The following is a 24,967-nucleotide window of genomic DNA, read 5'->3' as shown; positions in this document are numbered from 1 at the left end:
GGGCCTCCTCGGCGCGACTTTGGAGCGACCAGACGGGATGGCCCCGCCGCCGCCGCTCGCCCCTGGCGGCCCGGCCTCCGCGGCAGTCCCCTCCCCCCCGCGGCGGTCTATCGGCCGGGCGCTGCCGGTCGGCCGGCCGCTGGTCGCGCAGGCGCGAGGCCCCCTGCTCACGCTTGCCTTTCGCGACTTCGCGTCTGGGCCGGGGGGGGGCGGCGGACGTCTCGCGGCGTTAGGCTCGGGTGTGGGCGAGCGCGCGCGCGCGGGAGATTTTAGCGGGCGGGGGAAGATGGCGGCGGCCGCTGTTACGGGGCTGTTCGGTGGCCATTAGCGGCCGCGGTCCTTCGCGCCAGTTCTTCCGCTCTCCTCTGCGCACGCACTATGGACGTCGAGTGGGAGAAGGACCATCTCTGGCTCTACGTGCTGGCCCTGGGCTTCGACCCGGAGGCTGACGACAGCGGCTTAGGTCTGGCAGCGTAAGTGCAAGGGAGAGACGGGGAAGGAGGAGAAGGTGGAGGGGGGTGGCCCTTTTGCGACCGCCGGCTCCCGAACGGCGCCCTGGGTTCCGCCCGGGAGCGCAGGCCTCAAGAGGAGGCGTGGGGGGTGATCTCGCCGTGGCCGCCGAGGGGCCTGGTGCCCTTGGCGATACGTAACACAGAGGAAACGCCTGAATTTCTGTGGTGATCTGCACTACCTGTGCCTGAGTAAAGGAAACCCAGATACAGTAATGACTCCTGCTCTCCGGTGGATGCATCTGCACAGTCGTATGGAGAAAGTGAGCCGATTGGCTTTGTACCTCTTGGTTTGAAAAGTTCTTTGAGAGAAAATGCTCTCACTGAAATTATTTCAACTTTCTTAAATAGGCTGGAGGATGTATATTTTTAACTGTGCAGAAATAAAGCATCCAATATATAACTTGTAGCACTTTAATATAAAGTAGTATTTTGTAATCTTAAGCGAACAGTAAAAACGCTATGTTAATTCGGCATCCTAACTACTTCTCATGTAGCTCTTTATTTGCATATTAGGAACATGTGTGATTACCCAAACAGAAGTACACTTCCTGTCATTGCCCTCTTCTTGGCTGGTAAGCTGGATGAGTCCTGTGCAGAAGAATATGGGTAAGTATTTGGCTTGTGAGGCTACTGCTGTCCACATAATCAAGAACATAATTTATGCAGTTGCTGAAAGGGGGGAAAAAAGTGGTCTCTTGGGGAATGCTGGGGAAGAAGAACATACAGTCAGAGAATTAGTTTCCTTCTGATCACAACTCTGTAATGTGTCAGAAACCTTGCCTTAATTAAAGCTGTTTCTGGTAGTATCTGTAATTTGCTGAGTTTGGTAAAAACTTTAATAACTGCAAAGTAATCTACTTTTCCCGTGCATTTCTCAGACCAAACAGTGAGTAACATTTCCCAGTTATGAATTGCTGCCAGGATCTTCAACATGGCAAGAACCCCATCTTCCTTAATGTTTTTCATCGTAGACCTGAGCTATTTTAGCTTACACATCAAATGTCTGGAGGAAGATGAGTGATGTGAAAATTGTCAGCATTCTGACCCCTTTTTTTTTACCTCTTCCCTTTTCCTGAGTTAAAAAGAGCTGCAAACAAATCTCTCTCAAATAGTCTGTAATTAACTTACTATGGCAAGAAAACAAGCTACTCTTGGTCTAGGCTATATTGCCTCATTTTCTGGCTCCACCAGGAGGCATCACTAAGAAATCTTTGTCTTTAGTCTTGTTCTTATAATGGCTAATTAGGTAACTGAATATTTGAATGTGTTTTGAAATGGCTTTCTTTTTTTTTCTTCTTTTTCCCTATGCTTTTTAAATGGAAAGAGACACTGTCTTTCCAGTAGAAAAACACACAGATCCTGCATTTAGGAAGCAGTGCTGTATACGGCTAAACAATATTACAGTGAGTATTATGGAGAGTGGAAATTGATGCTCTACTGGTTTCTGTGACTTCATTCTTTTTTTGAGAGAATATATACTTTTAAAAAGGAGTTTTAAATAAGGTTGCTTTACAAAAGAATTCGGTTTTACCTTGTGTCTTATTTTACATACTTTATCTTAAGACTTCTTTGAGGATAAAATTGTGGCATGGTGGAATTTAGGTGACAGAGACTTAATCTTGGTTCTTAAAACTGCTGTGGCTTGCTTCTGGATAATGGGATTTGGTTAAACAAGTCTTGAGGGTTGCTCAGCTTTGGGTAAGAATAATTATCTTCAGCCTGAGAGGTGTTTGCTTAAGTTGCCATGAAGGTGTTTATTATTGTGAAAATGGTTTCAGATGCATCAAAAACTTTAACATAAGTCTCCCCTTATATATGGGGAAAGGGACTAAAGTTTAAGGTGAATTTTCTAAAGGAAAAGAGGCAAACCAAAATTGATTGTTCCAGGTATCATTGGTTATTATGTTATCTTCTCATGCTGCCTTTGTTTTCATGATAGTTCTAGAAATCAGGTCTTTATGTACTGGAACACTTTCATTTTTTTAGTACTAATGGCTAGGGTGAAAGCCAACAATTCGGTATCTCTGAGTAAGATAAAAGCAGAACAAAGTACGCTGATTAATGACTTCAGTAGAAAATATGAAGAAAAACCCTTAATATATTTTCAAAGGTAGGGATTACCAGTTAGGAGTGAGGAGGGCAGAGATTTCTAACATTCACCCATCACTGATGTCAGTCTTTAAGTTGAAACTGTCTTTTGCATACAGAACTAGGGATGGTGTAGGGAACATTCAAAAAGTTATAGTCTCTTTTGCTCACTAGAGTAGACATCAGCTGTGGTGGCAAAGTACTTTAGCTTTGCATCAGGCTTGCTAGCAAGTAGACTGCAGTGTTTTAGTACTCAGATAAATGTTTGATGGCTGTTGTTTAAGCTTTATTTCTTAGATCAGTTTTGTGTTTAAAACCAGTTTAACTTTTCTAGAATGAACGCTGTCTTCCTCAGATTACACCTGCGTTTGTTTCTTCTGGTCCTAAATTTATTCACCCATTGTATTTGTTTGCAAGACACATAATGGTTGAGGACATGAAGCTGAACTCTGTAGGTAAGCTGTAATGGAACAATAAAAATGCTTCATTTGTCATGTTTGACAGTGAATCTGTCAAGTCTTTAATATATGCCAAAGCTCTAAGTAGTTCTGAGTTAATTGCTCAGTTCAAAATCTTTCACAGGGTTCTCTGCACTTGCATAGAGCTACTGCTGGTAGAACAAGGTAGATTGTTTTGCTTTTTATGGCTTTATGGGTCTTGCTCCAAGGTTAATCTGTGTAATGCTGTACACCATTACCCACACAAACAATGGTTTGATTCAAAAGTATTGGACCACTATACTATACTCTTTCTCACAGCTTGAGGAATTCCAAAGGCTTAGAACTGTATGTTCTGGGCATCTTGTATTGTTTTGGTGACCCTAAAGAACAGAGGAAGGGGAGTGAGAGTGGGGGAATGAAAATATATACAACAGCAAGAGCTGGCAAAAAAGACAGTGCACTGCATACTCTTTTTCAGTCCAGGTAAAATGAGCGTATTGATTTGTGATTCTTTCAACTCAGATGTGGAAGTTGTCTATTTGCTAAGTGAATGATGTAATTCAAACATTAACTTTCATTTAGGCACTGATATACCTTTTGCTGAAGCTGTAGAGTTGATACCTGAGGATGTGTACATGGCAAATGCAAGATGTAGAGTCGCATACAATAAACTTCTGCAAATTTTTCAAAAGGAAGATTTTATTATTCAGGAATATGAGAGAAAAGCAGAGTAAGTAACGCATTTAAAGAAATGAAGTATTTTCATAAAAGCTGACTTTTGCATGTGTGTTTTTAAAAGGCTTTGACGAGGCCACGTCTGCTTTATATCATGAGTTCTGTTGAACTTCTCCGCATTTTTTTCCCCTTTTACCTCCTTTAATTGATGGTTTGTGGGGTTGTCATGGTTTAGCCCCAGCTAACAGCTAAGCACCAGGCAGCTACTCACACACTCCTCCCCCCTCCCAGTGGGATCGGGAGGATAATCAGGGGAAAGAAAAGTAAAACTCATGGGTTGAGATAAGAACGGTTTATAAATAAAATAATAACAGTAATAAAATATAATAATTGTAGTGAAAAGGAATATAATAAAAAGAAGAGAGAAATAAAGCATAAGACAAGTGATGCACAGTGCAGTTGCTCACCACCCACTGACCGACACCCCAGCAGTGATCCAATCCCCCAGCCAACTCCCCCCCAGTTTATATACCGAGCATGACATCCTATGGTATGGAATATCCCTGTGGCTAGTTTGGATCTGTTGTGCTGGCCATGCTCCCTCCCAGCATCTTGTGTATGCCCAGCCTTTGTGCAAGTGGAGTGATGCGAGAAGCAGAAGAGGACATGACTCTGTATAAGCACTGCTCAGCAGTAATGAAAACATCTTTGTATTATCGACACTGTTCTCATACTAAACTCATAATACAGCACTGTACCACTACTATAAAGAAAATTAACTCTATCCCAGCTGAAAGCAGGACAGTGGTCTTTTGTGAAGCATAGTAGTCTAAAGAAATTGGTTCTTCAGTTAGGAGATGCTATGGTTGCTTGGGCATTAAAAACAATCAGGGAATTCTACATGTATAGTAGCACTATGATTTCTTAACATTTGAAGGGTCATATCTTGGAATGTAACTGTCTTGGTATGAAACACTGGGCCTGTGCTTAATCACTGTGGGACGTGTTTTATTTACATAATCCTTAATTATTTAACCAAAATTATGCTATTTATTCAGGTATATAGAAAACATTGCCAGTTTGAGAAGCAAAAATAACGAACTTTCTGTGCAGGCACAGAGTTATATATCAGTGGAATATACAGATTTTGAGTGGGATAGTTTACATGACTGGAGCACTGTTATGGACAGTTGCAAGCTGTTTAGTAAGTGACAGAAAAGCACGAGGAGTTAAACTGTATGTAAAAGAGCAGTTTCACTGCAGGTAGCATAGCTCTGTACAAGAGGACTGGTCTGTTTCATGCCTTTGCATCAAGACTGGAGAGTTTAGCATCAAGGGAGAGAGACCTCAAAGTGCGTGTTTGGTATACACCTTTTCCTCTATACAAGGGAAGGTATATGAAGCCTTCTTCAGACAAATTAAACACACCTCAGACCTGTAGGTCTTGATTCTTATAGAGGTCTTCAGCTTACAGTGGTGTATTGGCAAGCTGGGAAACAAATGTGTTGAGGATGACTTAGTAATGCGGTCACTGATGTGCTGGTGCTCTTCTGAACTCACTGCTTACAAGTAAGAGAGGCTTTTCTGGAGACGTAACTGCCAACAGGAGCCTTATAGTCACTGCAGCCAAGACTGTAGAACTTAAGATCCTAAGGAACATGAGGAATCACAGAATAATCTCGGTTGGAAAAGACCTTGTAGATCATCCAGTCCAACCATTAACCTAACACTGACAGTTCCCAACTACACCATATCCCTCAGTGCTATGTCAACCTGACTCTTAAACACCTCCAGGGATGGGGACTCCACCACTGCCCTGGGCAGCCCATTCCAACACCTAACAACCTGTTCTGTGAAGAAATGCTTCTGAATATCTAGTCTAAACCTTCCCTGGTGCAACTTGAGGCCATTACCTCTTCTATCGCTTATTACTTGGTTAAAGAGGTTACTCCTTTCAGGTAGTTGTAGAGGGCGATGAGGTCTCCCCTCAGCCTCCTCTTCTCCAGACTAAACAACCCCAGTTCCCTCAGCTGCTCCTCATACAACATGTGCTCCAGACCCTTCACCAGCTTCGTTGCCCTTCTCTGGACACGCTCGAGTAATTCAATGTCTTTTTGTAGTGAGGGGCCCAAAACTGAACACAGGAATCGAGGTGCGGCCTCACCAGTGCCGAGTACAGGGGCAAGATCACTTCCCTGTCCCTGCTGGCCATGCTATTGCTGATACAAGCCAGGATACCATTGGCCTTCTTGGCCACCTGGGCACACTGCTGGCTTATGTTCAGCCGGCTGTCAATCAACACCCCCAGGTCCCTCTCTGACTGGCAGCTCTCCAGCCACTCCTCCCCAAGCCTGTAGCGCTGCTGGGGGTTGTTGTGGCCCAAGTGCAGCACCCGGCATTTGGCCTTATTGAAACTCCTCCAGTTGGCCTTAGCCCATCGCTCCAGCCTGTCCAGGTCTCTCTGCAGAGCCTCCCTACCCTCGAGCAGATCAACACTCCCACCCAACTTGGTGTCATCTGCAAACTTACTGAGGGTGCACTCGATCCCCTCGTCTAGATCATCAATAAAGATGTTAAACAGGAGTGGCCCCAAAACCGAGCCCTGGGGGACACCACTCGTGACCGGCGGCCAACTGGATTTAACTCCGTTCACCACAACTCTTTGGGCCCGGCCATCCAGACAGTTTTTTACCCGGCAAAGCGTGTGCCCATCCAAGCAGCAAGCAGCCAGTTTCACCAGGAGAATGCTGTGGGAAACGGTGTCAAAGGCCTTACTGAAGTCAAGGTAGACAACATCCACAGCCTTTCCCTCATCCAATAAGCAGGTCGCCCTGTCGTAGAAGGAGATCGGGTTTGTCAAGGAGGACCTGCCTTTCATAAACCCATGCTGACTGGGCCTGATCCTCTGGTTGTCCTGCATGTGTTGTATGATGGTACTCAGGATGAGCTGCTCCATCAGTTTGCCGGGTACTGAAGTCAAGCTGACAGGCCTGCAATTTCCCGGATCATCCTTCCAACCCTTCTTATAGATGGGCGTCACATTGGCCGATTTCCAATCTGTTGGGACCTCCCCAGTCAGCCAGGACTGCTGGTAAATGCTGGAAAGCAGCTTGGCGAACACCCCAGCCAGCTCCTTCAGCACCCTCGGGTGTATCCCATCCGGTCCCATAGACTTGTGTATGTCTATGTGATGCAGTAGGTCACTGACTATCTCCTCCTGGATTGCGGGGGAGTCGTTCTCCCAGTCTCTGTCCTCTGGCTGAGGAGGCTGGATTCCCTCAGTACAACTAGTCTTGTTATTAAAGACTGAGGCAAAGAAGGCATTAAGCACCTCAGCCTTCTCCTCATCACTTGTTACCATGTTTCCTCCTGCGTCTAGCAGGGGATGGAGGCTCTCCCTGGTCTTTCTTTTGCTGCTCACATACTTATAGAAACATTTCTTGTTATCCTTGATTGCTGAAACCAGATTAATTTCTAGCTGGGCTTTAGACCTCCTGATTTCCACCCTGCATAGCCTCACAGCATCTTTGTAATCATTGTGAGTGGCTAGCCTGTTCTTCCAAAGGCCGTAAACTCTCCTTTTCTCCCTGAGTTGCAGCCAAACTCCCTGTTCAGTCAGGGTGGTCTTCTCTGTCACCTGCTTCTCTTACAGCACCTGGGGACAGCCTGCTCCTGTGCCATTAACACTTCCTTCTTAAAGAGTGCCCAGCCTTCCTGCACCCCTATACCCTTCAGGACCGTCTCCCAAGAGATCCTGTCAAGCAGGTGCCTAAACAAGACAAAGTCAGCCCTTTGGAAGTCCAGGATGGCAGTTCTGCTTAGCCCTCTCCTGGCCTCTCTAAGAATAGAGAACTCTATTTATTTCATGATTGCTGTGCCCTAGTCATCCTCCAACCACCACATCATCCACCAGCCCTTCTCTGTTCACAAAGAGGAGATCCAGCAGGGCACCTTCTCTGGTTGGTTCTTTCACCAGCTGCCGTCAGGAAGTTGTCTGCCACACATTCCAGGAATCTCCGGGACTGGTCCCGCTCTGCTGTGTTGTATTTCCAGCAGATGTCTGGGAAGTTAAAGTCTCCCACAAGAACAAGGGCAAGCGATCGTGAGATTTTCCCTAAATGCCTATAGAATATTTCATCCACCTCTCTATCCTGGGTGGGTGGCCTTTAGTACACTCCTACTACAACATCTGCCCTGTTGGCCTTCCCCCTGATTCTAACACAAAGATACTCCATCCTGTCTTCACTACACTTGTATTCAAAGCAATCACCTCTCCTTCCTTGCCTGTCCCTCCTAAAGAGCTTGTAGCCATCAGTTGGCACACTCCAGTCATGGGAGACATCCCACCATGTTTCTGTAATAGCCGCAACATCATAATTTTCCTGTTTCATCATGGCTTCAAGCTCCTCCTGTTTGTTACCCATGCTGTGTGCATTGGTATAGATGCACTTCAGATGGGCTGATGTTTTGCCCCCTTCCCCCTTCAAATCTAGTTTAAAGCTCTGTCAATGAGCCCAGCTAACTCCTGCCCCAAGATCCTTTTTCCCCTCTGGGACAGGTGCATCCCATCCAATGCCAAAATGTCTGGCGTTCTGTATACTAACCCATGATTGAAAAATCTGAAGCCCTGACGGTAACACCAGTCTTGGAGCCACAAGCTCATGTGTTGAATTCTGTATTCTTCATCCATCCCCACAACTGAAGGGATGGAGAACACAATTTGTGCCCCCGACCCCTTAATCAGTTTCCCCAAGGCCCTGAAATCTCTCTTCATTGCTTTAGGACTTCTCCTGGTAATATCGTCGCTACCTACCTGAAAAACCAAAAGAGGGTAGTAGTCGTTAGGTCTCACTAGAGTTTTGCCATGAGGTCCTTGACCCGAGCGCCAGGGAGGCAGGAGACTTCCCTGTAAAGTCGGTCTGGTCTGCGTATTGGGCCTTTGACACCCCTCAGAATGGAGTCACCCCCTACAATGACTCTTCTGGGGTTCTTTTTAGAACTGGTTTTAATATCTGGTCTAGAACAGCCCAGCCTTGGTGGACCTTGGTCTTCCTCCTTGTTTGTCTCATTTTCTTCCTCCTTCTCTTCTTCATTCAAAAGTTCCAGGACCCCAAATCTATTGTGAAGGGACACCATGGAGGGTGAGGGAGGTCGGGAGATGATTTTCCTGCCTCCTTGAGCAGGGACCTGTTTCCAGCCTCCCCCATCTCTTAGGTCCCCTCCTTCTGCCTGGCAGCAAGAGGATGAGGGATCGCCTGCCTTGTTTGTAGCCTCCATTTGCTCCTGTTGCTTCAGGGGTGCTAAGGTGCTACTCCACCAATAAATTTACCTTTTGCACTCCCTAATACTTCTTAATCTTTCAACCTCTTCTCTGAGTTCTGCCAGCAGGCTGAGCAGGTCACCCAGCTGATCACAGCGCACACAGGAAGGCAAGTTCTTTGCATCAATCTCCTGGGTAAGGTCAGTAGCCTAGTCTTTGCGCTAAGAAGCAATGATGAAGGAAGCCACAAACCAATAATAGTAGAAGAGGTTCAGGTGTACAAACTGGACAAACATAAACCTTTGCTACCTGATGGAATGCATCCAAGGGTGCAGAGATACTTACCTAAAATTTCAAAACTGGTCTGTCATCATTGGAAAGATTGAAGGCTAGCTGAAGGGATGAACCCAAAGGGTGGTAGTGCCTCAAAATCTAACTGGTAGCTGATCATGAGTGGAGTTCATATGGGGTTGATACTGGGTCTTATACTGTTCCTTGTCTTCATAAGGGATATGGGTGACTGGATTGAATGTAAACCCACCAAATTTGCAGATAATGCCAAACTGTTAAGAAAGGTAGATATACTGGAATGAATTACACAGATCTTGCTGGGTTTAGAGACTTGCCCAACAGGAGTTGTGTGTGGTTTAACAAAGATCAGTGTGAAGTCCTGCAGCTGGGATGCAACAGCCCCAACAGCAGCACAGGCTTGTGGATAGTTAGCTGGGAGCAGCACTGGTAAGGAGAGAGTAGTCTTGGGGCACAGGCTGAGCACAAGTCAGCACTGTGCCCTGGTAGCCAAGAAGATGAACAGTTTCCTAGGCTGTATGAAAAGGACCACAGCCAGCAGATCAGGAGATGAATTTCCCTCTACCTGACAATTCGATGGACACACCTGGAATAGTTTTGGTCCCCCCAGTTGAGAGAGATGGAAAGATGGGAGAGATTGTAGCAGAGGACCACAATGATGAGAGGATTGGAGAACTTAACACATACAAGATAAAACTGTAGAAGTTGGGTTTGTTTAGCCTGAGGAAGACAAAGCTCAGGGGGTTTAATCACAGTCTTCCACTATCTAAAAAGTAGTTGTAGAGGTATTCTCTTCACAAAGATATATGGTGACAGGACAAGAGGCAACAAGCCCAAGGTGCTTAAGGGAAAACTACATCTGGATTAAAAAAAAAAATCCCATGTGAGAATAATTAAACACTGGAATAGGTTGCTGAGAAGAGTGATGGAATCTCCCTTGCTTGGCTTGACAGGACCATGAGTAACATAATTGAAGTAATGTCATTTTAAAAAGGGAAATAAAAAGGACCCAAGGAACTACGGGCCTGTCAGTCTCACCTCAGTGCCTGATAAGATCATGGAGTGGATCATCCTGGAAACTATGCTAGGGCACATGGAAAATAAGGAGGTGATTGGTTGTGGGGACGAAATCCCGTGCAGGCCACAGGAGACAAGACCACAGACAATCAATATGATTGGAAGTCAAGCTCAAAGCTTTATTAGCAAACAAGCCCTTATATACTCTTGTGCCTTCTAAGAATAGCAGTAAGCCTTTATATATTGTTGTGCATTCTAAAAGTAGCTCCCCTCGGTACTTTCCACAAACACTGCTACCCGCACGTAGCCAGTAGATAAGTTCCTGCTTTTGCAATTCCAAAAGGTCCCTTCTGTATCAGTTTCTTCCTTAACGAGCACATTCTTTTCTTCTGGCCTTCTTGTAACTATTTCTTGTTTTCAGACACCATTAATCTTCTGACCGGAGTGCTGGTTGTACTTTTCCATTGTCAGTGTGGGCGGAAAGTTCAGTAAGCCAGCATGCACACCCACAATTGGTGACAGCCAACATGGCTTCACTAAGGGCAGATTGTGCTTGACAAATTTGGTGGCCTTCTACGACAGGGTTACAGTGCTGGTGGATAGGGGAAGAGCAACTGATGTCCTCTACCTGGACTTGTGCAAAGCATTTGACGCTGTCCTGCACAACATCCTTGTCTCTAAATTGGAGAGACGTAGATTTGATGGATGGACTACTCAGTTGATAAGGAATTGGCTGGATGGTCACACTCAAAGAGCTGAAGTCAGTGGCTTGATGTTCAAGTGGAGAGCAGTGACAAGTGGTGTTCCTTAGGGGTTGGTGGTGGAACCACTGCTGTTTATCATCTTTCTTGGTTTCATGGACAGTGGGATTGAGTGCACCCTCTGCAAGTTTGCCGACAACACCAAACTGTGTGGTGTGGTAGACAAGCTGGAGGGAAGGGATGTGCCATCCAGAGGGACCTGGACAGGCTGGAGAGGTGGACCCATGCAAACTTCATGAAGTTCCACAAGGCCAAGTGCAAGGTCCTGCACATGGGTCAAGGCAGTTTCATGCACAAATACAGGCTGGGCAATGAGTGGATTGAGAGCAGCCCTGCGGAGAAGGACTTGGGGATGGAAAACTGACTATGAACCGTCAATGTGAGCTCACAGCCCAGAAAGCCAACCATATCCTGGGCTGCATCAAGAGAATTGTGGCCAGCAGGTTGAGGGAGGGTATTCTCTCCCTCTACTCTGCTCTTATGAGACCCCACCTGCAGTACCATGTCCAGCTCTGGGGCCCCTGGCGTAAGAAGGACATAGACCTGCTCGAGTGGGTCCACAGGAGGGCTGTGAAGATGATCGGGGGGCTGGAGCACCTCCCTCATGAGGACAGACTGAGAGAGTTGGAGTTGTTCAGCCTAGAGAAGAGAAGGCTCGGGGAGACCTATAAGCAGCTTTCCAGGACATAAAGTGGGCTTACAGGAAGGATGGTGAGGGACTCTTTTATCAGGGAGTGTAGTGACAGGGCAAGGGATAACAGTTTTAAACTGAAAGAGGGTAGATTCAGAAGAGATACAAAGAAGAAATTCTTTCCTGTGAGGGTGGTGAGACAGTGGCACAGGTTGCCCAGAGAAGCTGTGGCTGCCCCCTCCCTGGAAGTGTCAAGGCCAGGTTGGACGGGGCTTTGAGCAACCTGGTCTAGTGGAAGGTGTCCCTGCCCATGGCAGGGGGGGGTTGGAACTAGATGATCTTTAAGGTCCCTTCCAACCCAAACCATTCCATGATACTCTATCGTATAAGGCTCTGCTTTCAATGGAAGGCTCAACAATGTAATTTCCAGAGGTTGTCTCCTAAAGTTCCCTAATTCCTAATAATTGCATCTCCTGTCACCCTGCTTGGGAAGTGTTAGTGCTCTTGCTTGCCTTGTGAGTGGTACCCTTCAAAAATGCAATTCTCTGTAGTTTATTCATTCTCAACAAGGCATCAGAACTCTGAAGATTCTTTAGATTTCAGCCTCATTCAAGCACACAGTGTTTCTGAACATCAGGCTACTGTTTTTAAGTGCTTAAAAATTTAATAAAAGCACTTTGGCTTTGGCAAAAGCACTTTGGTCATCCAGCTTCCTGTACTCCAGTATTCTGTTCTGTGTTTTTTTGAAACTAAGGGATTTGGTACTGTCCAGTTGCTGAATATATTTGAAGGTTTATATTGATATTGGACCTTTCTAGTAACTTTGTTATTCTTCTTGGATCTAATAAAAGCTGTTCCATTGCAGTAGAATAACTGACAGCTAAATTGCTTAATTTACAGGTAACCTTAGTGGCTTTCCTGGCTGTCTTTCTGCACAAAGTCATGGTGAGACAGTCAAGGATAAGTTTCTTTTACATTGTTCCAAAACTGCCTCAGTATGTAGATTTGAAATGAATGAGCATATTGGTGATTGTTATGAATTCTGAGAAGAAACTTGGATTTTTTTAAAAATCTGTGGTGTAATTGTTAACTTTTTTCCTAGGCTATTAATTGAAGAAATAAACCAGATAAAGTCTGAATATGCAGTCCTGCAGATGAAGTCTTGCAAGTAAGTGTTTTTCCTTGTCACTAAGTTAGCATATATAAAATTGATTTCTTACTCAATTTTGTGAAATATGAACTGTAATTTCATTGTAGTCCACTTGAACTTTTGTTTTGCATAGTGCATATAGAATGAAACAAAATGACCAAACCAAAAAAGGTGAAACTGAAAGAATTCAAAAGGTGAGCATTTTTTTTTTTTCTGTGACAGCCTACTCTGTTAGATTTCTGCAACACTTACTCAGATACTGTTATTTCCACTTGTCTGCCTGTGATTATGCTAACCCCTTCATATGCCTTTGTGCTGTTTTGATACTTTGTCATCATAGTTATTATGGCAAACATTTTAACATAGCGTTTTTGTCCTTGTCTATTAAGGTCCGCAGTATGTGGACACTTACAATGGAAATGCTTACATCTCTCAAAAAGGAAAAGGAAGTTGTGGATTCTGTACTTGGTGTACTTGAAGGTTCTGTTGGTCAGTGCATTTTAGATGGAACTAAGGTTGTTTTCAGTGTTCCACAGCTGTTGGCTTGCAGGCTTGAAAGTGACATGCTCCAAGTAAGTAATTTTAGTCCTTGCTAAACTGTATTGGTTTTTTAGTCCCCAGGGGTGTAATAAGATACCTTTAAAAAAAAACTCAAACCAGACTTCACAGGTGGTAAGAGATGATTGCTCAAGGATGGAGAAAATATGTCTAATATGTATGTAAAAGTTTGTTGTGATTATGCTGCTGTTTTGTATTGGTTATGTTTCAACCATTAACTTTCTAAGTTCAGTAAGTGCATTGGTAAGTCTGCCCGATCAGTACTTGATTTTTTTGTTGTTTAGATATTAAAACTAGGTTGACCAGTTTAACTATTGCTTTAATTAATGGGCTTTTGTTTCCACTGTGTAATATATGGTGCTGTTTAGGCCTGCCACATCTATTGCGGGAGTGGGTAAACAATACCTTGTTAGTTGAAGTTTTGTTAGTTTATATTGCTTTATAGGCTGCTTTCAAGCAGGTGATTCTAGAAAACAAACCTGATGCTTAAATCTAGAGTGTGTTTTTTTAAAAATTAAACTGTCAGGAACTGAATCAAAATACAAAGTGGAACTTTGTATCCCTGCTCTGATTACAGAAGACATAACTTTGTGATACTGATGATGTTCATGAATTCTTTTTGTTCTTGCTTGCTATGCTTCAAGCCTTGTACAGGAAATGTATATGAAGCTGAAAAACTGAATTTCTTAACAGTCATTCAGTTATTAAATGAAGCCCTGAGGACATTGAGAGATGAACATCGTCAATTTGAATTAAACCTACATGAGGTCGTTGAGAATAGTATTAAGCCCTTCAATGAGTTACTACAGCATTTGGAAGCAAAGAGGTAATTGTCTGTAAATTTTCGCTGGTTCCTTGTTCTTTAGACTATGATTCATGTCTTCCTACCTTGGAGTCTTTTCTAAAATAATACCATTTGTAGCGAGAACATGTTGGTTCAATCTTTTTCCTTTGCCACTGGGAAATGCACATTTGTCTTAATCATCTATATAACTTTTAACTGAGATTCTTCTCTAGGTAACTTCAGCTTTTTGCCCTTACTTCATTAATATTTTAGGCTTTTTTTCCTGGGGACCTTATTTGCTAGATCATCTGATTTTTTTTTTTCTTGTTATGGTAATCAGTTCTGGGATTTTAAAACTCTCTGAAACTGGCTTAGGGAAAGTTTAAGTGTGCATCTCATTGTGTGTATGTGTTTTAATATAGTTCTTCCAGTTCTACTAGTAAGAAACACGAAGACTACCTAGCAGCTGCTTTTTAGGTTGTGAAATTCAGTTAGTTCTTAGTGAATGCAGAAATGCATGAATAAGTTGGTACATATAAAAGATTTTTCAGGCAAAGGGGAACACATAATACCATCTATGCAGATGTTGTTATCTCCACCAACAGAAGGGTTATGTTCATTTTTCATTTTTCATACTCATGTTACAGCCTAAAACCAGAGGAACATCACTGTGTGTCAAGTGGATCTATTTCTAGAAAACAGGAAGACTGGGAAGTGAAGTGGAAAAGCTTTCTTGGCCTGTGTCCTTTTAATTTAATCTTAGATCAGAATCCAGTAAGTAGTGTTCAATTTATCTGATTCTAGGGAAGATAAAAGGATGAAGTTGAGAGAGGTTTTATATCCAAGCTGGTGTGTTCTGTTGCAACACTTAAGCTTTATATGTGAGATTAGGGAATCAGGTAGCACAATATAGCAGAAATTGCTTTTTGTAGTCTTTCTTCAAGAAGATACATTTGACTTAATGGCAACTAGTGTCTTCGTTTGAGGTGATGGGTTATGGAACCATCTTGTCAAGACAGTATATCAGCATAAGAGCAAGCTGATTGGTTTTGATTTTGTCCATATCCATCCCCCTGTGGAAATTGCGCTTTCATGTGCTGTCAGCTGAACATCTTCTGAGTTCTGTTTTTCCCTTTTAAAGTGATCTGCTTGATGAATGAACCATAACTTTCATTCTGACACTCACATTGATACAGGAATCTGAGGTTTATACCCTTGTTTAACTACCCAGGAGAGAGAGGACAAGTTTCACGTTGAGTCGAACAGCTGTTTTGCAGAAAAGCTGTTGTAAATAATTGTCTGTTAATTGCTGTTCATATGCAGATTTTTTTTCAGCCTGCTTGTGTAACTTTTTTTCTTTTGAAAGGAACTGCATTTGTCTGCTTCGCCACCCCTTTCTTTTAATCTTGCAGAAGAAGACGAGGATGATGTCCCTTGCCAACATGTAGTATCAGTTTCAGGTGGGTGAGCAGAAGCTGCTTCTTCTTCTCCCCGTGCCACAATTTTTAAAAGATACTTAGAGTTGAACCCTGCTTGCATTTGCAAGTATCTTTGATAGTCTCTGATAATCTGGTTCTGAATTGACTCCTTGCCATAATTGCCTTACATTTTTCAGCCTTCTTGTATCTCAGAAATTCTGTAAAGCTTTTGATATGGCAAAAAAACAATGCTGGAGCTGTTTGGTATTTTGTTGATCTTGCACAAAGGATGTTGAGAGAGATTTCCATGTACAAAATTTCATTCATGGGTTCTAGAGAATACATACACTCTTAACAGTAACAGTTGCTTCAGGCTGGAGGAGTAATAGGAAAGAGAAAGAAGAGAAAACTTTTCCCATTGACCAGCTGGGAAAAGAAATTGAAGGTGTGCTTCCAGGTAAGCATCTTTCCATGGTGCATTCTGAAATTCTTACTTCACAGTAAGTGTGCCATTTGATCAGGACCTTACTTGATTTCTGTGTTGGTTGCTTTCAGTCATTAGGTTAACAGTGCTGATCAGAACTCACTTTGATCAGACATAGATGTTGCACATGCTAATTGCTGAGCTGGTTGTGTTATACTGGGTAGTGCTTATTGACAAAGTGTTGACTGTGCCTAGAATAGAGTTTTAAATTAGAAACTACAAAGCAAGGGTGGAAAAGGAGGGTGAAGACTACTTGAATCGTGTCATTTGCAGTCCTGTTTAGGAAAAATTTCAAGGTGCAAAGCAATAGGGAGAAGATGCTTTTGGTTATAAAGGTGAAAGCACTGCTCCAGTGGTCTTGAGGGTATGTAGATATCAGGCTAGAAACTGCAAAGGAAAAGCTACAGGACTGAAAATGGAAGGTAATTTGCCTTAAAAATTCCAAAGATTAAAGCGCTGTGCAATAATGCTGTGAGCTTCTGGTAATACTAGATTAGTTTGAGACAAACTGAGGTCTGTGCTGTTCTCTCTACTCTGTGGTTAAGATGCTTGGTCTGAGAATCCAGCCACTAACAAAAGTAATATTATGCCTTAACATGCTAAGGTTTTTTAAAAAAAAAAGTTAAGCTCACCTAACTTCTTGAAGTGAGCTTGGATTTTGGAGGTGATGTTGAGGTGAATACAAAAGGAAATGCCATTAATATTTGCAGAAGCTGAAATTTAGGGTTAGTAGAGAACTACTGAGGTTAAACTTTGGCTGTTTATCCAAATGATGTGCCAAAATTGATATTTATTGTTCTAGAGAGTCCTGAGCTGAAGTACGTGGATCTCTGATAATGTGCAAAACATTTCCTTTACAGTGTGCCTTGCCTTGCTTGGACTCAGGTGGCCTTGATCAGACAGATGAGTATGTCCATAGAGATGTTTATTGAATAGTGCAGGTGATGATGGTGGGGAAAACGGTGGAGTTTTGCTTTGTGTATAACACAAATAGGTGCTGGGTGCTAGTGACGTCTGTGGCTGCAGGTGGTACCTGAGCAAAAATATTGATTCCACTGCTTATATATTAATATATTTTTCTTGAAGTGTTCATAAAGTGCATCCTGTGAATAGTCTACAGAAGTGGTCTGAGTCACTTGTGTCACCTGGGAAGCCAGAGCAGAAAAAATGGAAGCAATAACAAAATTCTTGACTTGCTTTTCTAGATTCTTGTGACTCTATTCATGAAGGATGTTATGCGCAAGGTGGTGGGGCATTGGAAACTCTGATGGATAAGTCAACACCACCATCAAGATGGTAGGATGTTAATGAGAAGTTGATAAAAAAACAGTGGAAAAAATAGAAATGTACTTGTTGGAGTTGAATATATTGCATCTCCTGATCCTTAGTGGAATATTTCCGTAGCCCACTCCTTAGATGTCAAATCCACCTGATTTAGCAAGATAGTCCTAAAGTAACTGCTTCTTTTTCCAGCTGGTGAATGATTGATTAACTGGTTGCTGCTGAATAGGATGTGCATCAGTGAAGTTGCAAGTTTTTTATGTCACTTTTTAACTATATTCTTTATAGCTTTAAGAGGTGGGTAGAGAAAACAGAGAATTCTGTTTCTCAGATTGGGTTGATGTAGGCATATATGTTCAGTATAGCCTGAGAATAAAAGAACAGACACAGGAGCCCTTCTTTTGTGTTTGAAAAAAACTAACTAAAGCTGAACCAAAACAAAAACCCTTGACTCCCAAGCAGAATTACTGTGCTAAACCTTCTCAACAAGGCTTTTCTCATGAATCTTCTAAAATCACTTTGTTCTGTAACTTCTCTTACTGCAGTTCCAGGAAATTACAGAACACAAAACAATGGTATTCTAAAAAGTTTTGGCCTGTTTGTCCTTTACTCAGTCCAGGAAGGTTTCATGACCTTTGAGTAACACTGTATCCTACAGATACTTGACAATGACCCACTAGGAGAGAAAGGGAGTTAGCAAAGAAAGGCTATCCTATATTTAGGCATTAGTAGGTGTAGTTGCATGTAAGTCTCAATGATGGTCCAAGTAGTTAACAGCTAGAGCACAGATTTCTCTCAGTGACTTCATACAGCATGGATTTCTCTCTGCTTCTGATTCTAAAGACAGGTAACAGCAAATACTAACATTTTAATGTGTGTTCTTCCTGATGAGTGAGGACTACCTTACATTTTAGAGAGCTATGCAGCTAGCACTACACTCATCCGAAGTGAAAAGACTGATGGTTTTGGTAGCCAGGTGATTATTAAATATCAGTAGGTTCATATAGGAACAGACCTGTGGATGCCAGAGGCAATTCAGAGGAAGAATATCTAGAGAAGTTTTCTTTGATTGCAGAACACAGAAGACTTGTTTACAAAATGTATCACAAAATCCCTTCTTTTTGGTATTCAATGGAAAAGTTTCATAATTGATTAATTTTGGGAGGCTGATACACAACTAGGGCTAAATCTGCTCTAACTGTCACATGTTCTCCCTATAGTAAAATTGCCTTCTGATGACCGGGACGAATTGAGGGAAATCGTAACGGACAGATACGGGGCACACATATGTAATCGCCTTGTGCTAAGACTTGCATGCCACTTATTTAATTTGTCTCTAAATTTTTTTAAATCTTTTTTTTTTTTTACCCCCTCCTCTCCCTCATCCTCCCTCAAGGATCTCTTTAGAGCCTTTGGAGTTGTCAGAAGCATCTGAAAACAGAGATGTGTTAATTGAAAAGGTGGTTCTTTATTAATTTCCTACCTGTCAAGGATATTTGTTTTTTACATTGATGGAAGCCTAGACATAGTATTTGGGGGGGAGGGTTGTGGGGGTTTTTGTTTGTTGGGTGGTTTTTTTTTTTTTTTTAAGTAGTAATTTTACAGATCTGAGTCAGGAAAGGACTTGTACCTGACTTCCAGTACAACATACAGTGTGTCACTGCTTCCCTGCTTGCTGAAGCAGTCTTTCTGGTGTAAGCAGTGGTGAGACTTTGATGTTTCTTTAAGTTGTGTGTGAACTTAAGGGTTATAATGGGGCCTAAAAGCAACTTGGATGTAGAGTTGGTTGTTGCACAATTGTTCACTGTAGTGTGTTCAAGATAGTTGCAGATGAGTCATCTGTGTTCTGTGCAACACCTTATCCTAACCACTACTTACGTTCTACTTTTGTAAAATAGATTGTAAAATAGAATTTAAGACAAATATTTTTATTGACTAAACACTAAAGCCGTTGCTGTTCAGAATTTGTACAGCAGTTTCTTCATGCTAATTTTCTGGCACTTGAGTTTAAAACTTCTAATACTGCCTGTGTATTCCTCTAGAACTTGCATATTGAAACTTGCAAGGGGGAAAAAGAGCCTGTGCGTCCAAAGATCTTAAAAAATGGAAAGAATGAATCTGCTATTTCAGAAATGCGGGAGAATGCAGGTGATCATGTTATCCAGACAGAGTCTCCTGTCAAAAAAGAAGACCCTTTCAAGAAAGCCGAAGATGAACTGGCAGAAGAGGTTAGGAAAAGTTATTTTAATTTTTTTTTTGTTGTTTTTTAAATAAATGGTTATTAAATTCAGAGAACAAATTACTAATTACATTGTAAAATGCCTCTTGTAATCTGCATACTTCAACAGTTGCTTTTTTCTGCTAGATGGTAATCAGTGTCACTAAGTTTTAGGGGTGACTGCCCAGTTAAGTACACCCTGAAAGCATGGATCTTGTGGGGTTATAAATCATGGTGAAGTGAATATATGCATGGTGAACCATTGCATATATTAAGAATTCAACAGTCCTTTTTGTTTCTGAAGTTATGCAGGTTAAATATTTAACAGGGACTTGAGAATTTTAAGCAGAAATTTAAGTATTTCCTCTTTTAGGTATTTTATTTAAGATTTAACTGAGGAATTCTTTTACAAGAGTTACTGTAAAATATGCCCCATCTTGATTTGGAAAGTAAATTGCATCTTTCACTGAAATGGTAGTTATTTTTCATCTGCTAAAATGTTTTACTTGTATAAATATAGCTCTAGTCTGTATGCTTATGCTGTTCTTGACTAGTATCTTAAATATATTCTATTTGAGCACAATTTCATAGTTTAAAGATGGATTCATAAAGGAACTTAGAATTTAATTCTGATTTCAGTCCCCTGTCTTCATTTTGTGTAGTAGAACACTGGTCATTGTGAGCCTAAGTAGTAAATAGCAGAAGAGTCAGGAGATGCCAGGCTCTTCAGATCATTTGGAGAATGGGATCTATATCGAGCCATAACTGACAGAGATAAAGCAGTTATAATTTTGCTTTGTCAGGATTTGCCCTTCTCTAACATCTTACAGGTTGCAAAAACAGTGATATCTGGGTCACCTCAGAGTGGTGAAGGAAAAGGAATGGCATTGGACGATCTCATTAGCTCAGTGGCTTTTAACCCATTTTTAACAAGAAACCAAATTCCTCGAACTCCAGAAAATCTGCGTAAGTCTAAAACTGTGTTTTTATAATACTTATTGATTAGAAATGTGATTAGTTCATTGACATTGTACATGTCACACAACAAGGAAAAGATAATTATTTCAGTGAAGCTGCAAGTTGTTCTAATGTCTCACTCTGTAACATAACATAGTGAGCCTAATAAGATGTAGGCCTAATAAGCTGTGAATACTGTTAATTTGATTTAAAATAGATTTTTTTTTTTCCTGTGTAGAATCCCCTTTGTATTGAGGAAGAAAACTAAGCATAAACAATGTAAAGCAGCTATGCATCTTCCTTCTTGGATTGCTTAGGTTACTGAAGGGACAGAAGAAAAATGTATTGATTGAGTGTATGAAAGTACTAAAATTTTACCATGTTTTGTTCCATTTAGTTACTGAAATTAGAAGCTCATGGAGAAAAGCTATTCAGACTGAGGGCTCGTCAGACATAGAGCTGGCCCCAACTGAAGTAATGATAGAAGCTCCAATGGATACTAGACCTATAATGCAGAAGGTGACAGACTCTAGATTTGTGTGCACTAGCCCTGACTTTGATCCTCCCTTGTCAGAAGGGGAGTCCCAGTTGGGTTCTGTAGAATTTGGACCTCAAGAGCAGATGGGGATAAGTCATGTCTTTGAGTCTCCAGCTTTGGAAACATCTGGAATGCAAGAAAGTGAGAGAACTAAAGCACAAGAATTAAAATACGTTGTTTTGAACAGAAGTTCTGTAGACGATCCAGAAGAACAGACTCTTCAATATGTAGAGAAGAGCATGAATACTCCAGATATTTGTTCAGAAAACAATAGCAGAACAAATGTTCTACCTTCAGACCACTTTCAGGGTTCTATAATGAATAGTATGCAGCACTGGAATGTATCTCCATTGTTAAGTTCTACCAGTGCTGAAGCTGGGCAGTTGGGTATATTGGATGAGACACTTCCAGAAGAACTTGGTAACTTCGATCCCAACAAATCTGCAAACTCAGAGCTTGATTTTGATGTAATAGACAGCACGTACCTAGCAGGTGGTTCAGAAAATAAGGGGGATATTCAAAAATCAAAGCTAGATCTACAGTCCCCGTTCAACACATATGAAGTGCTGAAAAAGTCTGCATCTAGAAGTGAAGAAGAGCAGCATCAAACAGGTAATGGAGGTGAATCTGTAAGTTGTAGATCAGACCTAAGCCTTGCACCAGAAAAAAGAGAAAAAGGTGAATTGTGCAGTCCTTCAGAACTCTTCTCATTGGATGAAGAATTTACCAAAACGCCATCGCCACAATCTCATAATGAAAGAAAATATTCCCTTTCATCTTTACTGGTATCCTGTCAACATCTGGAGGAAATGGCATCAACGGTAAACGAAATCCCACCGGACTTAATACATAAATTGAAGGGTAAGTGTCCATGTACTTTAGCCACAAGATTTTGTCCATTCTGCTGTGGGCTGTAGTACCATATATAACCTACTCTGAATAGCTGAACCATGCTGTGGAAGTGTATGGAGGCAGATTATTTGTATGTTTATTCCTTACGGGAGATGAGACATAAAAGCAAAGGAAACATGCTTCCTTTAGTTGTATCACCATCTTGCAAGTAGGAGGAAAGATGTTCATCTGAGGTAATCTGCAGCTATTTAAAAAAAAAAAGCCTTAAGGTGCATTAGCAACGGAGTAATCTGAGTTAAATTTTGAGAATTCACGGTTAGTTTGAAGTAGTGTGTTTATTGTAAACAAATTTGGCTGTTTAGAAATGTGTTTTAGGTAGTTGGAACTTTTGTGAGTTCAATCAGATGTTCATAGTCTGTAATACTTTATTAATATACTTTTTATTATGAAATAGCCTGCATTCCAGCCTGCCTGCCCTCTCACCCCATTTCCAACAGAAGTGTCAACTTTCTTTAACCAGTAGTGCAGTGTCTAGATACATGTGAGGTCAATTTTTGAAACGCATTAATAAAAATGAGCCAGTAATGATTATACAGAAGACTCACCAAAAGAGATGGTATTTAATGGAGTACTAGGAATTTATCACAACAAGCTAGTCTCAAGGAGTAGTGAGATTTATACTTTGTGCGAAGGCTTCCTGCAATTTAGCTTTTGCTTAAAAGTGTGGCTGTACTGATAGCAGATGATTTTACCTTCTGTTGTGGTATGAGCCCAGAGGGCAACTGAGCACCACACAGCTGCTTACTCACCCCTTCTGCCTGAGGAGTGGAAAGGAGAAAATAAGGCAAAAGGCTGGAGAATTAAGATAAGGACAAGGAAGGATGACTCACCCGTTATGGTTATGGGCAAAAGACACTCATTAGGGGAAGAAAAAGGACATCAATTTAATTCAAACACTAACAACAACACTTAACAGACAGAATAGGACAGTGAGAAGCATTACCACATCTTAAAAACACCTTCCCCCCACCCCTCCCTTTTTCCTGGGCTCAGCTTTGCTCCCGTTTTCTCCACCTCCTCCCCACCAATGGTGCAGAGGGCAGGTAATGGGGCATGTGGTCAGTCCTGCCACTTCTTCCTCAGAAGTTGGGAGAGGACTCCTCACATTCTTCCCCTGCTCCAGTGTGGGGTCCCTGTCATGGGAGACAGTCCTCCATGAACTTTCTCCGACGTAAGTCCTTCCCATGTGCTGCAGTGCTTCCCATGCTGCTCTGGTGTGGGTCCCTCCCATGTGTTGCAGTCCTCCCAGTGCCAAACTACAACAGTGGGGGCTTTTTCCCACAGAGTCCCAGCCTTCTTTGGGTGCAGCAACCTGCTCCAGTGTGGGGTCCTCCAGGGGCTGCAGGTGGGCATCTGCTCCACTGGTGACCTCCATGGGTGGCAGGGGGACAGCCTGCCCTCTCACCATGAGCTGCAGGGGGGTCTCTGCTCCGGCGCACCTCCCTCCAGCTTTCTTCTCCTTTCTACCACTGACGTTGGTGTTTGCAGAGGTGTTCTCACAACTCATCCTCACAACTCCAAGTCCTCCTCACAGGTTCCCCTTCTTAAGTATGTTATCTCAGAGTCGCAGCCACTGTCGCTAATTGGCCCAGCCTTGGTGCAAAGGCAGGTCTGACTTGAAGCCAGCGGAGCTTTGAGAAGCTTCTAATATAGGGGCCACTGCTGTAGCCCCTGCCCCGCTACCAAAAACCCCCACCACACACAAAAACCCAGCACATCTTACTTGGAACAGTTACCAAAATTGGAAGTACCATTTCATATATGCTTTTGTAAATGGTTTTGGAGCAGTATTTATGTCAATTAATTGAATATTATAGAATGCTAACTAACTCTCTTTTGCTTCCAGAGAAAGATAAGTTGAATGAGAAGCCAAGAAGTAAGGAGCAGCCATCAGGACCAAATTTGTAAAGCAGAAACACAATTGTATGTGTACAGTTATGGTTCACTTCAGCATGTAGTATCTTGTCCAAGCACTGTCTAGATGAAGAAGTTGCACTCCTTTCTATTTTTTGCAGAGATTGTATTACAGTCTCCTTGTTTAGGAGTGTGTTGCCTGCTCTGGTTCTTCCAATTTCGTGTAATCCATACTAGCATTCTGTGTACAGCCTATCTTATTTACAGAACTATGTATTTGTTCTTAAGGATGTTCTGAAAAACAGCAAATGTAGGTGGCATAATCCTAGAAAATGGAAAAACAAAGTCTCAGGTGAGAAATAGTGAAATCTTTGGTGTCTCTACCTTGCCCCTGATTTCCAACATCCCCCCCCCCCTCCCCCCAAAAAAAAAAAACCCACCCAAATTTTACTTGGTGGTCTACATTCACTGGATTCGTCTCTATTTTTGAGACTTCTGGTCAATATTGCCATCAGTTCTACCAGTTGATAGAGTCTGCTCTGTTTTTGTAAACTTCCACTGAAGTGCCTGTTTTGTTAGGCATTTTACTGAATAAACATATTACACTGAACTTGCAAAATTTTATGACTTGTAGTACCATTAATGCCATTTTATTTTCACATAGTTGATACACGTTCATGACATTGTGATATAAGTAACTGATAATACAGCTTGTGGTGGGGTGGGAATGTAAAAGTTGGGGTTCCAGCAGATAAACTTCTTATTGTAAAAGTACTGACTGGTGTGTTTACAGAGTTTTGAAGCATTGCTAAAAAAAGGTGCTTTTCTGTTCTGGTGTATCTCCTTTCTTTCAAAACAGTTGCAAATAAGTTTTAAGAAGAATCTTCACCTGTATTTGACATCTTCCTTATAAAGCAGAATTTGACAAGCTTTATGATTTATGTGTCTGATTGTGAAAGCTATAATGTGGCTGCTAACACGTTAACAGCTAATAGGGAAGTGCTTCTTAATAGCCCATTTACATGTTGATCTAATCTTGGTCAAACAGCTAGAGAATTGAAAGGCCTGACCTGGAACAGGCCTAACTGTGTTCCTTGCAGACCTGGGCTCTAGAGCTTGG

The 24,967-nt window shown here is 42.1% G+C and overlaps 1 protein-coding gene and 1 non-coding gene across 5 annotated transcripts; both read left to right on the top strand.

Annotated features, from left to right (window-relative positions):
* The first annotated feature begins 210 nt into the window (after positions 1 to 210).
* On the top strand, positions 211 to 24,777 carry HAUS6 (HAUS augmin like complex subunit 6). 4 transcript variants are annotated; one of them, XM_074855651.1, is made up of 17 exons: positions 211 to 473; positions 1,026 to 1,118; positions 1,837 to 1,915; positions 2,956 to 3,055; positions 3,623 to 3,770; positions 12,796 to 12,861; positions 12,977 to 13,037; positions 13,233 to 13,415; positions 14,046 to 14,227; positions 14,833 to 14,959; positions 15,552 to 15,645; positions 17,293 to 17,383; positions 18,765 to 18,828; positions 19,411 to 19,596; positions 20,417 to 20,552; positions 20,941 to 21,942; positions 23,840 to 24,777. In XM_074855651.1, the coding sequence occupies exons 1-17, from the start codon at positions 379 to 381 to the stop codon at positions 23,899 to 23,901; spliced, it is 2,769 nt and encodes a 922-aa protein (XP_074711752.1). In that variant the 5' UTR covers positions 211 to 378; the 3' UTR covers positions 23,902 to 24,777. The 4 variants fall into 4 exon arrangements, with proteins under 4 accessions (XP_074711752.1, XP_074711749.1, XP_074711754.1 ...); XM_074855648.1 differs by having other exon boundaries at positions 2,935 to 3,055; XM_074855653.1 differs by lacking the exons at positions 211 to 473; positions 2,956 to 3,055 and having other exon boundaries at positions 1,065 to 1,118.
* Positions 18,528 to 18,657, top strand: LOC141938436 (small Cajal body-specific RNA 8). Its single transcript, XR_012627282.1, has one exon.
* Positions 24,778 to 24,967: the final 190 nt, after the last annotated feature.

This window comes from Strix uralensis, chromosome Z (genome assembly GCF_047716275.1).
Source record: "Strix uralensis isolate ZFMK-TIS-50842 chromosome Z, bStrUra1, whole genome shotgun sequence".
NCBI classification, from domain to species: Eukaryota; Metazoa; Chordata; class Aves; order Strigiformes; family Strigidae; genus Strix; species Strix uralensis.
The sequence above is the reverse complement of the archived record's forward strand: the minus strand, read 5'-3'. Positions and strand labels throughout refer to the sequence as shown.